This window comes from Perognathus longimembris, chromosome 14 (genome assembly GCF_023159225.1).
Source record: "Perognathus longimembris pacificus isolate PPM17 chromosome 14, ASM2315922v1, whole genome shotgun sequence".
Taxonomy (NCBI): domain Eukaryota; kingdom Metazoa; phylum Chordata; class Mammalia; order Rodentia; family Heteromyidae; genus Perognathus; species Perognathus longimembris.
Genome location: NC_063174.1, coordinates 37,061,705 through 37,077,241, shown reverse-complemented (window position 1 = coordinate 37,077,241; position 15,537 = coordinate 37,061,705). Strand labels below are relative to the sequence as shown.

At 42.3% G+C, this 15,537-nt stretch overlaps 1 protein-coding gene across 2 annotated transcripts in view; it reads left to right on the top strand.

Annotated features, from left to right (window-relative positions):
• The window catches only part of Dcaf5 (DDB1 and CUL4 associated factor 5), a 97,118-nt gene that overhangs the window by 63,083 nt on the left and 18,498 nt on the right, over positions 1-15,537 (top strand). For both annotated transcript variants that reach the window (XM_048362913.1, XM_048362914.1), the window contains exon 7: positions 11,569-11,635. In XM_048362913.1, the coding sequence (XP_048218870.1) occupies positions 11,569-11,635 (67 nt within the window). The remainder of the gene's footprint in view (positions 1-11,568; positions 11,636-15,537) is intronic.

Genomic DNA, 15,537 nt, shown 5'->3' with positions numbered 1-15,537 from the left:
AAAATGCTTATTTTATCAGAAAGGCCTTCTGTGACCACTCTATATAAAACGGAAATTAGCTACCCCCACCATTATAGTTTTTCATATATGTAAATATATATGTTGCTGTGGTTAACTTTTCCCCTTTACTCACATCATATATGTATATAATTGTTTCTTCTGCTGCTCAGTAAAATGTTAGCTTTGTGAGGACAGGAAAAGGATCTTCTTTAGTTAGTTCTGTGTTCCCTTTCCTGGAACACTGCCCAAAACATACTAGACATTCAGTAAATATTTGTTTAATGAATAGAGGAATGAACTCATTTTTATTTCAGTCTGTCACAGTCAGCAATCTCCCAGGCAGCCAACTTTTTAATGTTGGCAGTGGTCCAGCAGACAACCATGAAATGCCATAAATGAATTCCTTAGGGCATTTTGTGATTCCAGTATGTTAGAAATCATCCCAAATTATTCTCTTCTAGTAGGTGGAAGAGAAATTTCAGGAGGAAGAGAGATTAGAACTTGCCATATCCCTATACATTGTAAGCATTTTCTGTATTACTTAAGGAGATGTTTTATTAAATCCAGTGGCTTTAATTCTGTGGAAGAGGTCTCTTCCTTCTAAGGCAGTTTTCTGAGTCAGCATTCTGGCTGCAGTTTCCCTTTCACCATTTCAGGGGTCTGTCTTGGGCAAATGGGAAAATACAGATCCTTCACAAAGAGATAGTAAAATTTCTGATAAGCCCAGCCTTGTCCCCCTCTCCATTTTTTTCTCTCCAATTGTGGGGCTTGAACTCAGGGTCTGAGCACTGTTCCTGGCTGCTTTTTGCTCAAGGATAACACTCTACCACTTGAGCCACAGCGCCACTTCTGGCATTTTCTGTGTATGTGGTGCTGAGGAATCAAACCCAGGGCTTCATGTATATGAGGCAAGCACTTTACCACTAGGCCATATTCCCAGCCCCAGCCTTGTCCTTTTTAATTTTTTTAATTTAATTTAATTTCATTAAATAATAATAATAATTATTATTATTATTATTTGCCAGCCCTGGGGCTTGGATTCAGGGCCTGAGCACTGTCACTGCCTTCTTTTTGCTCAAGGCTAGCATTCTACCTCTTGAGCCACAGTGCCACTTCTGGCTTTTTCTGTTTATGTGGTGCTGAGGAATCGAACCCAGGGCATCATGAATGCTGAGCGAGCACTCAACCACTAAGCCACATTCCCAGCCCAACCCCGGGTTCTTGATAGTGTCAACCAGATACTATCATAAACTTCAGGAAGTTACTGGATGGTCTCTAAAAGCCAGAGCCAGGATTCATTCCCCTCCCTTGTTTCTCTTGAAGTTTAAAAACAACAACAACAACAAACTAATTATGCAGTAACCAACCATCACTACTTGTTTTCAGAACTTTTTTTTTTGTCATCCCAAAGATATACTCTATATCCATTAAACACTAACTCCTCAACCTCTGGCAACCACCATTCTACTTGGTCTCTGTGGTTTGATTATTCTAGGTATCCCATATGAGTAGAATCATACACTGTTTGCCTTTGTGACTGGTTTATTTTACTTTATACAGTAGCATCAAGATTCATCTGTGTTATAGCCTGTATCTCAATTTCTTTCTTATTTGAGGCTAAATAATAACCTTTATATGTACATATCACGTTTTGTTTATTCTTGTTAACAACATTTGGGTTTTTACACCACTTGGCTATTGTGAATAGTGCTGCTAAGAACACAGATGGCAAATATCTCTTATGTAACATTCAGTCTTTTTGAATATATACCCAGATTTGTTGTATCTGGTGCCAGTGGCTCATGCTAGTAATCCTAGCTACTCAGGAGGCTGAAATCTGAGGATCATGGTTTGAAGCCATCCCAGGCAGGAAAGTCTGTGAGATTGTCATCTTCAATTAACCACCAAGCTGGAAGTGGAGCTGTGGCTCAAGTGGTAGAGTGCCAGCTTTGAGCAAAAAAGTTCATGGGTAGCATCCAGGCCCTGAGTACAAGCCCCAAGAATGGCACCCAATAAAAAGGATTTTTTTAAGGAACTATTTTGCTTTTTGATACCCATTATAATGACTTTGAAGTGCTGTCTCGTTTTGATTTGCAATTCTCTAATGAGAGGGATGTTGAATATCTTTTTGTGTACTTTGCATTTGCATATGGCTGTGATGTATTTCTTTGGAGAAATATCTACTCAAATCCTTTGCCCATTTCCCCCCTTTTCTTTTTCATTCTTTTCCTTTTTTTTCTTTTTTTTTAATTTTTTTATTATTAATTGAACATAAAATTTTTTTTACAAGGTGTTGTGCAAAGAGGGTGCAGTTACATAGTAGGGCAGTGTGTACATTTCTTGTGATATCTTACAACCTGTTTTTCCATCCCTTGTCTAGGTCAGGTAGACCCATATGCAATATACAATGTATCAAGCACATATACAGTGTTCACAGACTTGGTCTCTACTGTCTCTCCATCTCCCTTTGTTAACAGTCATATATCAGGGAGATCATGCCCCTTTGTTTTCTGTGTTCTAGGCTTGTCTCACTCAACATTATTTGTTCGAGTTCTGACCATTTCCCTGCGAATAACAATATTTCACCATTCCTAATCGCTATGTAGTATTCCATTGTGTATAAGTACCATATTTTTTGGATCCATTCATCTGTGGAGGGGCATCTGGGTTGTTTCCAAATTTTGGCTATTGTGAATTGTGCTGCGATAAACATGGAAGTACAAATGTCCTTTTGATATCTTGCGTTTTGCTGTTTAGGATAGATGCCTAGGAGTGGTATGGCTGGGTCATAGGGTAGGTCTATATTGAGCTTTTTGAGAAACCTCCATACTGTTCTCCAAAGTGGTTGTACTAATTTGCATTCCCACCAACAATGGAGAAGGGTTCCTCTTTCCCCACAGCCCCTCCAGCATTTGTTGTTTCCTGAGTTCAGAGTATAGGCCATTCTAACTGGGGTGAGGTGGTATCTCAGGGTTGTTTTTATTTGCATTTCCTTTACTAGCAGGGATGTTGAGCATTTCCTCATGTGTTTCTTTGCCATTTTTATATCTTCTCTTGTGAAGTCTCTCTTTAGCTCTTTTGCCCATTTCCTAATAGGTTTATTGGGCTTGGAGGGGCTTAGTTTTTTGAGTTCTCTGTAGATGACAGATATCAGGCCTTTGTCTGTTGCTGTGCTGGTAAATATCCTTTCCCATATCGTTGGCTGTCTTTCTATTTTGGTGGCTATGACCTTAGCTGTGCAGAAACTTTTTAATTTGTAGTAGTCCCATTTGTTGAGTCTTTCCCCTATTTGTTGTGCCCCTGGGACTCTATTCAGGAAGTTCCTTCCTGTGCCTATAAGTTCTAGTGTCTTTCCTACTCTGTCCTTCAGTAGTTTCAAGGATTCAGGTCTGATGTTGAGGTCCTTGATCCATTTTGAGTTGATCTTGGTGCATGGTGATAGGCTTGGGTCTACTTTGAGTTTTCTGCATATGGCTGCCCAGTTCTCCCAGCACCAGTAGTTGAAGAGGCTATGTTTATTCCATTGTATGTCTTTAGCTCCTTTGTCGAATATCAGTTGGCTGTAAGAGTGCGGTTTTATTTCTGGGTCTTCAATTCTAATCCACTGGTCTTCCGATCTGTTTTTATACCAATACCATGCTGTTTTTGTTATGATGGCCTTGTAGTAGAGCTTGAAGTCTGGTATGGTGATACCTCCTGCACTATGTTTTTTGCCTAGAATTGCTTTGGCTATTCTAGGTTTTTTGCTGTTCCATATGAATTTATGGATTGGTTTCTCTATTTCAGTGAAGAATGTGGCTGGGATTTTGATAGGTATTGCATTGAATTTGTATAGCAATTTGGGCAATATGGCCATTTTCACTATATTGATTCTGCCTACCCATGAGCATGGGAGGTCTTTCCATCTCCTTGTGTCTTCTTTGATTTCCCTTATTAGATTTTTGTAGTTTTCATTGAATAGGTCCGTCACGTCCTTGGTTAAGTTGATCCCTAGGTACTTTATTCTTTTTTTGGCTACTGTAAATGGAATTGTTTCCATAATTTCCTTTTCTGTTTGTCTATTGCTGGTGTACAGAAAAGCTGCTGACTTTTGTGGATTGATTTTGTATCCTGCTACTTTGCCAAATTGGTTTATTAGATGTAGGAGTTTGGGTACTGAGTTTTTTGGGTCCTTGAGATATAAGATCATGTCGTCTGCGAATAGGGATAACTTGATTTCTTCCTTGCCGATGTGGATCCCTTTGATGTCCTCCTCTTGCCTTATTGCTATGGCTAGGGATTCCAGTACTATGTTGAACAGAAGTGGGGAGAGTGGGCATCCTTGTCTTGTTCCTGTGTTTAGGGGGAATGATTTAAGTTTCTCTCCATTTAATATGATATTAGCAGTTGGTCTGTTGTATATGGCTTTTATTGTTTTGAGGAATGTTCCATCTATTCCTGTTCTCTCCAAAGCTTTTAATAGGTATGGATGTTGTATTTTGTCGAAGGCTTTTTGGGCATCGACTGAGATAACAATGTGATTCTTGATTTTAGTTCTGTTTATGTGGTGAATTACATTGATTGATTTACGGATGTTGAACCATCCTTGTGACTGAGGGATGAAGCCTACTTGGTCATGATGTATGATATTCTTGATCACTTTCTGGATCCTGTTAGCTAATATTTTATTGAAGAGCTTTGCATCTGTGTTCATTAGTGATATTGGTCTGTAGTTCTCTTTTTTTGTTGGATCTTTGCCTGGTTTGGGGATGAGTATGATATTAGCTTCGTAGAATGAGTTTGGGATTTCTCCCTCCGTTTCTATTTCGCGGAAGAGTTTGAGGAGTATTGGAATTAGCTCCTCACTAAAGGTTTTGTAGAATTCGTTGGTGAATCCATCTGGGCCTGGGCTTTTCTTAGTAGGGAGGTTCTTGATTACCTCCTGTATCTCACCGTAAGTTATTGGTTTATTTAGTTGATTTATTTCTTCTTGGTTCAGTTTGGGCAGTTTGTACTTCTCTAAGAATTGATCCATTTCTGTAAAATTATTGTTTTTTGCTGAGTAGAGGTTTTGGAAATAGCTCCTTATGATTGTTTGGATATCGTGTGTACTTGTTGTAATTTTTCCTGTGGAGTCCCTGATTTTACGAATATGAGTCTCTTCTCTTCTTTTTTTTGTGAGTCTTGCAAGGGGTCTGTCACTTTTGTTTATTTTCTCAAAGAACCAGCTTTTAGTCTTATTTATTTGTTGAATGGTCTTTCTATTTTCAATCAGATTTATCTCTTCTTTAATCTTTGTAATCTCTCCCCTCCTAGTCGTTTTAGATTCTGTCATTTCTTGTTTCTCCAGTTGTTTTAGTTTCATCGTGAGGGTATTCACCTGCTCTGCTTCCATTCTTTTAATGTGGGTACTGAGTGCAATGATCTTGCCCCTCAGTACTGCCTTAGCTGTGTCCCATAGGTTTCTTTGTGATGTGTTTTCTTTGTCATTGTGGCTTATGAATTCGTTGATTTCATCTTTAATTTGATCTGTGGCCCAAGTGTTGGATAGCAGCGTGGGGTTTAGCCTCCAAGAGTGTGTATAGGCTCTGTGGTATCCTTTGTTGTTGAGGGTTACCTTTAATCCACTGTGATCAGATATAATACATGGGATGATGTCAATACTTTTGTATTTGCTGAGGTTCTTTGTGTGGGCTATGACGTGGTCTATTTTGGAATATGATCCATGGGCTGCTGAAAAGAAGGTGTATTGGGTCTCTGTAGGGTGGAAGGTTCTATATAGGTCTGTTAGATCCATTTGGGAAATGGTGTTATTTAGGTCCTCAGCTCCCTTACTAATCCTCTGGGTGTTGGATCTGTCTCTTGGAGAGAGAGGAGTATTAAAGTCACCCACTATGATTGTGTTTGCATCTATCTTGCTCTGTAATTCTGTGAGAATTTGCTTGACATATGTCGGGCCTCTTTTGTTCGGTGAGTATACATTTATCACCGTGATGTCTTGATTCTGGATTTTTCCTTGTATTAATATGTAGTGTCCTTCTTTGTCTTTTTGAGTGGACTTTAAAGAGAAGTCCAGCTTGTCTGAGATCAGAATGGCTACACCTGCCGTTTTGGTGGGTGCATTTGCTTGGTAGATCTTGCTCCATCCTTTCATTCGAAGCCTGTTTTTGTCCCTTGCTGTAAGGTGGGTCTCTTGTAGACAGCAGATGTCAACTTTTTGTTTGTGGATCCATTCTGCCAGTCTGCTCCTCTTGATCGGGGAGTTTAAGCCATTTATATTTAAAGAGATCAAGGATAAGGGTGTTTTTTCTCCTTCCATTTTCTTGTTGGGCTGTTTTTTCCTGTTTTTTTTTTTTTTTCTTCTTGTCTTTAGTGAGCTGGTCTTTCTGCTGGACTTTGGCTATTGAAGTTTCTTTCTGATTCTGTCTGTGTGTCTTTTACGATCTCTGTTGGGTGGGCTTCCCCTCTTAATATTCGCTGTAGGGCTGGTTTTTTATTCACATACTCCTTTAGCTCCTCTTTGGTGTGGAAAGATCTGGTTCTCCCTTCGAATGTGAACTCCAGTTTCGCTGGATATTTGATCCGAGGTTGTAAATTGTTATTCTGAAGTACTTGGATGGTGTTCTTCCACTCACTTCGAGCTTGGTAAGTTTGTGTGGATAAGTCGGATGTTATTCGAATCCTCTTCCCATTGAAAAAAGTTTCCTTCTTCGCTTTGGCTGAATTCAGAATTTGCTCTTTAATCTTGAGGTCTGTAGTCTTGAATATTATGTGCCTTGGGGTGGTTTTCCTGGGGTCTGGCCTGCCAGGTGTCCTATAGGCTTCGGATACCTGGATGGGGTCCCCTGTGAGATTGGGGAAGTTTTCTGCATTAACTTTATTGAGAACATGATTAAGCCCTCTGCTCTGATATTCGGCTCCTTCTTCTATTCCAATTATGCGCAGATTATATCTCTTGTGTTTGTCCATTAGTTCCTGGATTAATCTTCCCTGAAGCTTCACCTTTTCTTGGAGTGTGGTCATTTTCTGGTTGTTGTCAGCTGCTTCATCGTCCAGGCGAGAGATTCTGGATTCCATATGGTCCACTCTTTGTGTTATGGTTTCAATTGCGGAGTTTATGGATGTCAGAGAGCTATTCATGGTTGTCATATCAGCTCTGATCGTGGAAATTTCTTCCTTTAAAGAGTTGTATTTTAAATCTATTTTTTCATGCATTTCAATTCTCAGGGTGTGGAGATTTTCTTTAAAGGCGGCTTGCATTGTATCCATTTTTGCTTCCATTTCTTTAAACGAGGCTTGCATTGTATCCAGTTTTGCTTCCATTTCTTTCTTGGCTTCCTGGGTGTCCTTCCAGATTTCCGCTCTAAACTCCTGGAATTGTTTTCTGATTTCATTTCTGATGGTTTCGATCATTCCTGTTAACATGGCCTCATTTGCTTTTTTATTCTCCATCTCCTCTTCAGTCGTGCTGCTTTTTGGAGCTGGCGAGTTGGCTTGTCCTTTGATGAACTGAGTTATGTTTCTTTGTGATTTGCGCATCTGGAGGTCTGTGTAGATCTTCCCTCCCTTCTGTGTAGGCGTGTCTACGGCAGCAGGTGCTGTCGCTGTGGCCCCGCCCACCAGTGCAGGGCATGCCTATCAGAGCGGGCGCTTTCGCTGGGGCCCCGCCCTCCTGTGCACTGTGAGTCCCCTACAACAGGCACTTTAGCGGGGTCTGCCTCCCAGAGCGAGCCCTGGGTTGTTGGGTTGTTCTTGCACCCTCCCGCGAGTCCGTTGGGGGGGGAGGCAGTATGTGTGGGGCCCAGTGGGATCGACTGTCTGGGTGTGGCTTGGCACCCTCAGACCTCGCCTCCGCTGCGAGGAGGGGGAACGAGATCAGGCTCAGGTGACCCTGCTGGGCTGGTATTGCCCACCAGCGCCTGTGATTTTAGTTGTAAGAGTCCGCAAGGTCTAGGCGCCTCGGGTGGGGCTTGCCCTGCTGGCCGTCCCCCGGCCCCTGTTGGGAAGGGGACGGGGCCGGTTCTGCCAGTTCAGGAACCTTTGGGGGCTTGGGGCTGTTCCGCCCTTCCCCTGCTAGACTGGCTTCCCAGCGCCTGATGGGAGCTTCCCGCCTGATTTGGGGGTTCTTTGTTCCCACGGGAGTGGGGAGGGGGAGGGAGGGAGATATAGCTTCTTTGTCGGGCTTGGGTCTCCCGTTGGGGGAAGGGATTATGGGGGACTCACTTTTGCTGCTTTGTGTGTGTGTCCCGCGCCGCCGTTGGCCCTTCAGGGGTTGGCGAAGTGTCGTGGTGGCTTCCCCCGTTCCCTCTTTCTGCCGCGCTGGGTTCCCTTGTCCGAGTCCGGTGTGGACCCGAACTTTTCGTCGCTGCCGGGTGTGTCTTGGTCCGCACCCTGCCTTGTGTCCGTGGGGTCTCCCGCTATATGGATTCTGCGCTCCTGGCAACCTGTCTGCCGATCGCCGGGTTTCCCTTTCCCAGCCTGACCCTGTTTGGGCCAGGGTCGGCTGGTGGGGGGAGGGTGCCCTGATGAATCTCCGGCTCCGTGTAGGTTTTCGGTTCTTCTTTTTTGCTCCTTTTTGTTTTCCTGCGTTTCTCCACTGCTTCTGGATGCTGGTTTTGCTGGGTTCTTGGTGGAGTGTTGGGTGTTGGAGTTCCCAGTTCGCTATTCAGTTGGTGCGAGTCGGGGTGCCTCCCTATTCTTTCGGCGCCATCTTTCTCCTCCCTTTTTTTTCTTTTAATTCCTTCCCTCTTTCCCCTTTCCTTTCACTCTTTTTGCCAGTATCATGGCTTAATCTCAGGGTTTCACATTCTCTGTTGGCTTACTGGTTTTGCTGGTGCTCTACACTTGAGCCATGCCTCCAGTCTGACTTGCTTTTGGAGATGGACTCATACAGCCTTTTCTGCTTGGGCTGGCTTTGACTTGTGATCCTCCAGATCTCAGCTTTCTGAGTAGTTAGGATTACCAACATGAGCCACCAGGACCCAGCAAGTCCTCTTCCCTCCCCACCCTACCACCAGGAAAAAAAATAAGCAAATGGGGCCAAAACACAAAAGTAAGCTTCACCTCAACTTAAAGTCAGTTTTGTTACTATTTGGAAATAAATAAGCTCTCAGAATTGCTTACTTGAAGCTTGTTAACATTAGATAATGCTTTTTATGAATCTAAATTAGAATAGATCTGGCAATGGTATGTTTTTTCATATGAATCTGTCTCATAAAAATTTGCTTGTGCCCCTGGCACTAACTTGTGGTTACCTGGGCAATAACTTCCTGCTCAAGGATGTCACTGGCAGCCAGGAAGGTTGGAATGGTTGGCCCTGCAAAAAATATCTCTGGGAAGCTCTTAGACTTTTTCTGCATTAATTTTTTTTTATTGAATTGTGTTGTGGGCTGGGAATGTGGCTTAGTGGTAGAGTGCTTGCTTAGTATGCATGAAGCCCTGGGTTTGATTCCTCAGTGTCACATAAACAGAAAAAGCCACAATTGGTGCTGTGGCTCAAGTGGTAGAGTGCTAGTCTTGAGTAATGAAGCTCAGGGATAGTGCCCAGGCCCTGAGTTCAAGCCCCAGGACTGGCAAAAAAAAAAAATCAAATTGTCTTGTAAGGTATGTATAATGTGAGATTTACCAATTAAAATATATAGTTCAAGCTGGGCATTGTGGTATGTGTGGTACATTTGAGTGGCTGAGACAGGAGAATAGCAAGATAGTGAGTGTCTTAAAGAAAAAAGTACAATGCAGAGGTTGGGAATGTAGTTTAGTAGTTTGACATGTGCAAGGCTCTGGGTTCAATCTCCAACAACACAAAAATAAATAAAAATGTGCAGTCCAACCAGGCACTAGTGGCTCACACCTGTAATCCTAGTCACTCAGGATGCTGAGATCTAAGGATGGCAGTTTGAAGCCAGCTGAGGCAGGAAAGCTCTTATCTCTAATCATCCACCAAAAAACATAACAAAACAAAAAACTGGAAGTGGTGCCGTGGCTCAAGTGGTAGAGTGCTAACCTTGAGCAAAAAGAAGCCAGGGACAGTGCCCAGGCCCTGAGTGCGGGAGTAGCACACACACAAAGAGTACATACAATTTAATAACATTAGTAGCATTAAGTATATTCATTATTTTGTAATTATAGCTGCTATCTATCTCAAGAACACATTTATCATCCCAAATTGAAACTGTGTACCTGCTGCTGAGGCCCTTCCCCCCCCCCCCCCCCAATCTTGGGGCATGAGCTCTGGGCCTAGGCACTATGGCTGAGCTGCTTTTTGCCCAAGGCTCTACCACTTGAGCTACAACACCACTTCTGGCTTTTTCTGATTAGATTATTAGAGATAAGAGTCTCATGGATGCTCCTAGGTGGGCTGGCTTTGAACTGCAATCCTCAGATCTCAGCCTCTTGAGTAGCTAGGCATTACAGGTGAGGGCCAATGGCTTGCTGGGGCCTTTTTTTTTTTTATTAATTGAACATAAATTTTTTTACAAGGTGTTGTGCAAAGAGGGTGCAGTTACATAGTAGGGCAGTATGTACATTTCTTGTGATATCTTACGACCTGTTTTTCTATCCCTTGTCTAGGTCAGGTAGACATATATGCAATATACAATGTATCAAGAACATATACAGTATTCACAGACTTGGTCTCTACTGTCTCTCCATCTCCCTTTGTTAACAGTCATATATCAGGGAGATCATGCCCCTTTGTTTTCTGTGTTCTAGGCTTGTCTCACTCAACATTATTTGTTCAAGTTCTGACCATTTCCCTGCGAATAACAATATTTCACCATTCCTAATCGCTATGTAGTATTCCATTGTGTATAAGTACCATATTTTTTGGATCCATTCATCTGTGGAGGGGCATCTGGGTTGTTTCCATATTTTGGCTATTGTGTTGCTGGGGCCTTTTGAAGCCACATTTTTTTTGCTGCTTCTATAAACTTCATTACTCCAGTATCTCATTCAGGTAGAATCAGTTAATATTTGTCCTTTTTCTTCTGTGTATACCTTACTTTTATGTAGAATAATGTCATCAAGCTTCACCTATCTTGCAGCATGTATAAGAATTTTCTCCATTTTGAAGGCTGAATAATAAATATTCCATTATACTTTTACCAAATTCTGTAATGGACACTTGGATCAATTTCACATTTAGTTAATGCCTTTTTTTTTTCTTTTTTCTTTTTTCTCTTGTCAGTCGTGGGGCTTGAACCTCAGGGCCTGGGCATTGTCCCGGAGCTCTTTTTTTCAAGGCTAGCACTCTACCACTTTGAGTCACGGCTCCACTTCCATTTTTTGAGTGGTTAATTGGAGATAGGAGTCTCATGGGTACTTCCCTGCCCAGGCTGGCTTTACACTGTGATCCTCAGATCTCAGCCTTCTGAGTAGCTATAATTACAGGTGTGATTCACCAGCACCTGGCATCCACAAGTGTTTTTATGTTGCCTTATAAATATAAGCCTGTTTATCTTGTGCATTTTGTAAAAGTGTATCTCTGCAAATAGTTGGATCATAAATCTGTATGTCTTGTTATGTAGTATTTATTATATTTGGATAATTGTATGTCCAATTGCAAAATAATAATTTTTTTTGTCCCAACAGTATATCCTTTCAGGCTCTGATGACTTCAACCTATACATGTGGAGAATTCCTGCAGATCCAGAAGCAGGTGTGTATGTATTAAGGATGAATCCACTCTTATGGCTGATTCTACTTGCCTTTGGCCTGCAGTGACCCAAGAGGACTTACATAGGAATATATTTCTCTTCTTGGTCATGGGACTTGAAAATATTTCTTTTTTAACTTAAGGAGTTTATAAGAAAAGTGACTAATAGGGCTGGGGATATAGCCTAGTGGCAAGAGTGCCTGCCTTGGATACACGAGGCCCTAGGTTCGATTCCCCAGCACCACATATACAGAAAACGGCCAGAAGCGGCGCTGTGGCTCAAGTGGCAGAGTGCTAGCCTTGAGCGGGAAGAAGCCAGGGACAGTGCTCAGGCCCTGAGTCCAAGGCCCAGGACTGGCCAAAAAAAAAAAAAAAAAAAGAAAAGAAAAGTGACTAAAAGAATTCTAAAATAAAATTTAGACGCTAAATTTAACTGTATTCTTCACTCATAGCCTTACCTGTTATAAATGATGCTTAGATTTTTTTTCCCTAAAGCCTTTCTTTAGACCTCATAAATCTCCATTATTATATGGAACCAACCCAGATGCACCTCAGTAGACGAATGGATCAGGAAAATGTGGTACATATACACCATGGAATTTTATGCCTCTATCAGAAAGAATGACATTGCCCCATTCGTAAGGAAATGGAAGGACTTGGAAAAAATTATACTAAGTGAAGTGAGCCAGACCCAAAGAAACATGGACTCTATGGTTTCCCTCATAGGGAATAATTAGCACAGGTTTAGGCTAGTCACAGCAGAGGATCACTAGAGCCCAGTAGCTATACCCTTATGAATACATAAGATGATGCTAAGTGGGCTGGGAATATGGCCTAGTGGCAAGAGTGCTTGCCTCGTAAACATGAAGCCCTGGGTTCGATTCCTAGCACCACATATATAGAAAAAGGCCAGAAGTGGTGCTGTGACTCAAGTGGCAGAGTGCTAGCCTTGAGCAAAAGGAAGCCAGGGACAGTGCTCAGGCCCTGAGTTCAAGGCCCAGGACTGGCAAAAAAAAAAAAAAAAGATGATGCTAAGTGAAATGAACTCCCATTTTATTGGAACGAATGTTATATCACTGTTGTAATTACTTTCAACATGCCATGTGAAACCGTAGCTTCTTTTGTTGATGATCCTCTTGTATCCCCTTCCTGTGGTTGTCCCGGCGCTATCACTGTATCTCACCTGGATACTGTATATACTGGTATTAGAACTAGGGAAGTGAAAGGGAATATCAAAATCGAGAGACAAAGGATAAAAAGACAAACGACTCCAAAAGCAATACTTGCAAAACCATTTGGTGTAAACCAACTGAACAACTGATGGGGAGGGGCAGGGGGGAGGGGGGAATGAGGGAGGAGGTAACAAATAGTACAACAAATGTACCCATGGCCTTACATATGAAACTGTAACCCCTCTGTACATCACTTTGACAATAAATAAGTAATTATTATTTTTTAAAAATCTCTATTATTTCCTTTCTCTCCTATCACATACTTGCATTCACATGCTTTTTCTTTATTGCCCATCTCCATATCCTGCTTGTTATTTTACAGTTGTTAGGTCTTTTCTTTCTGTTGGTCTCGCTTAAAAGAGGCTTTTCTGTTGATGGACAGGTGCATTACCTGAGGTTTTGGTAACCCATACACCAAAGAAATATTTTTGCATTTGCTCTAGATATATTCTCGGAAAAGCCCATGGCCTTCCATGAACTTGGTTGTTGTTGTGTTTTGGTCAGTTGTGGGGCTTGAATTCAGGGCCTGGGCACTGTCCCTGAGCCTCTTTGTACTCAAGACTAGTGCTCTACCACTTGAGACACAGCACCACTACAGGCTTTTGCTGAGGAGTTTATTGGAGTTAAGAATCTCACAGACTTTGCCCGGCTGGCTTTGAATTGTGATCCTCAGATCTCAACCTCCTCAGTAGCTAGGATTTACAGGCGTGAGCTACCAGCACCCAGCTCCTTCCATAAGCTTGAATCTAAGCCTTCAAATTTCAGTGTTTTTAATTTTGGCAGAACTGAGTTTTAATATCACGCCTCATGCTTGCTAGCCAGGCACACTACGATTTAAGCTTTTCTGCCAGCCCTTTTTGTGTTGGTTTATTTTGAGATAAAATTTTGTTATTTGTGCTTCCCCCAGGTTGCTGGGATAGCAAGCATAAGACAGCTTGCGGATGGAGCCAGTGATTCAGATGGAGTCTTGAAAACTTACATGCCTGGGCTTTTCTCAAACCACAATTTCCTCATGTCCTCCTCTCAAGTAGCTAGGATTACAACCTTGAGCCACCACCCCCAGCTCAAATTTTATTTTTTATATTAATACCTTACCTGCATAGTGTTACCTTATGGTAGGACTTTCAATACAAATAACTGTCTGCTCTGGATGTTACATGACATGGAGCTGGAAAATGGCTGTTAGAAGAACAAGAGGATTATGTTGGATGTGTGACACTAAATTTGTCTAGTGTTCAAACACATTTGAAGGAAGCTTTGCCTGTTGCTAAAAAATGGAAATATGGTTACCAAACATTTGCCTTTCTAAACTTTTTGAGGACTACTTTGGGTATAACTGTGCAGTTAATTTGGTCTAGTTACTAAATAAGTTACAGAAAGGCATTCACTTTCTAGATTTGGAAAGCAGCTTACCTTTTGGATGTCATTCTGGATTAAGTCTCTCACCCCACAAATCCTAGACTGAACACCTGAGAAATAATCTTCGGGTTTAGTTGTATTTTTTTCTTTTACTTGAACATGAAAGCTTTTAGTTATTAAGACTTTTAAAATAGCAAAAGAATACTCTTCCTCCTTCTTTCCAGGACTGTTCTTTGCCTTCTTTCTCATATTTGTATAAAAAATGAATTGGGGAAAAAATTAAGAAGTTTTGTAGGTTTGTTTCTTTTTCTTCCCCTTGGCCATTCCTCCTCCTACCTCCTCCTCCTCCTCCTCCCTCCTCCTCCTCCTCCTCCTCCTCCTCCTCCTCCTCCTCCTCCTCCTCCTCCTCCTCCTCCTCCTCCTCCTCCTCCTCCCTCCTCCTCCTCCTCCTCCTCCTCCTCCTCCTCCTCCTCCTCCTCCTCCTCCTCCTCCTCCCTCTCCTCCCGTCTCCTCCTCCTCCTCCTCCTCCTCCCTCTCCTCCCTCCTCCTCCCTCTCCTCCCTCCTCCTCCCTTCCCCCTCCTGTCCCCCCCTCCCTGCTTGAACTCAGGGTTTGAGCACTATCCCTGAGCTACTTTTTACTCAAGGCTTGCACTCTACCTCTTGAGCCACAGTGCCACTTCTGGCTTTTTCTGTGTATGTGGTGCTGAGGAATCGAACCCAGGGCTTTGTGCATATGAGGCAAGCACTCTACCATTAAGCCACATCCCCAGCCCTCGTTGGCCATTTCTGTACTGCATCAGGCTATGCACCACTTAGTCTGTCAGTACCACACAAACTGTGGGCCCCTTGAACAACAAAATTTACCTTTTCACAGTTCTGGAGTCTGGAAGTCCAAAGTCAGAGTGCGAGTGGGATGGCAACACCCCCCCCCTTCTTGCTATATCTCCACTTCTCCCTGTGCACATGCATCACTTCATATCTCCTCTTCTAATAACATAGCTCTGATGTCCTCTTCTAGATGGCCTTCAGAGATGTGCCCACAGGCTTATTTTCCTCAAAGAAACGATGTTGGTTCTTTTGCTTCTGATTTCTCTTCTCTGAATTAGTATTACCTCTGTTTGAGGACTAACTGAAAGAATTAACAGATGTATAATAGTCTGATTAGGCCAGTGGAGAAAATTTGACTGTGTATTCTGAAGTGTGGTGCATGGTATTTCAGAAAGTATAGTCAGTATCACATAAGCTCTTTTGAAATCCATACAACCTACAACCTACTGCAAGTACACTTGGCTAAAAGCCAGTTGCTTTTACAG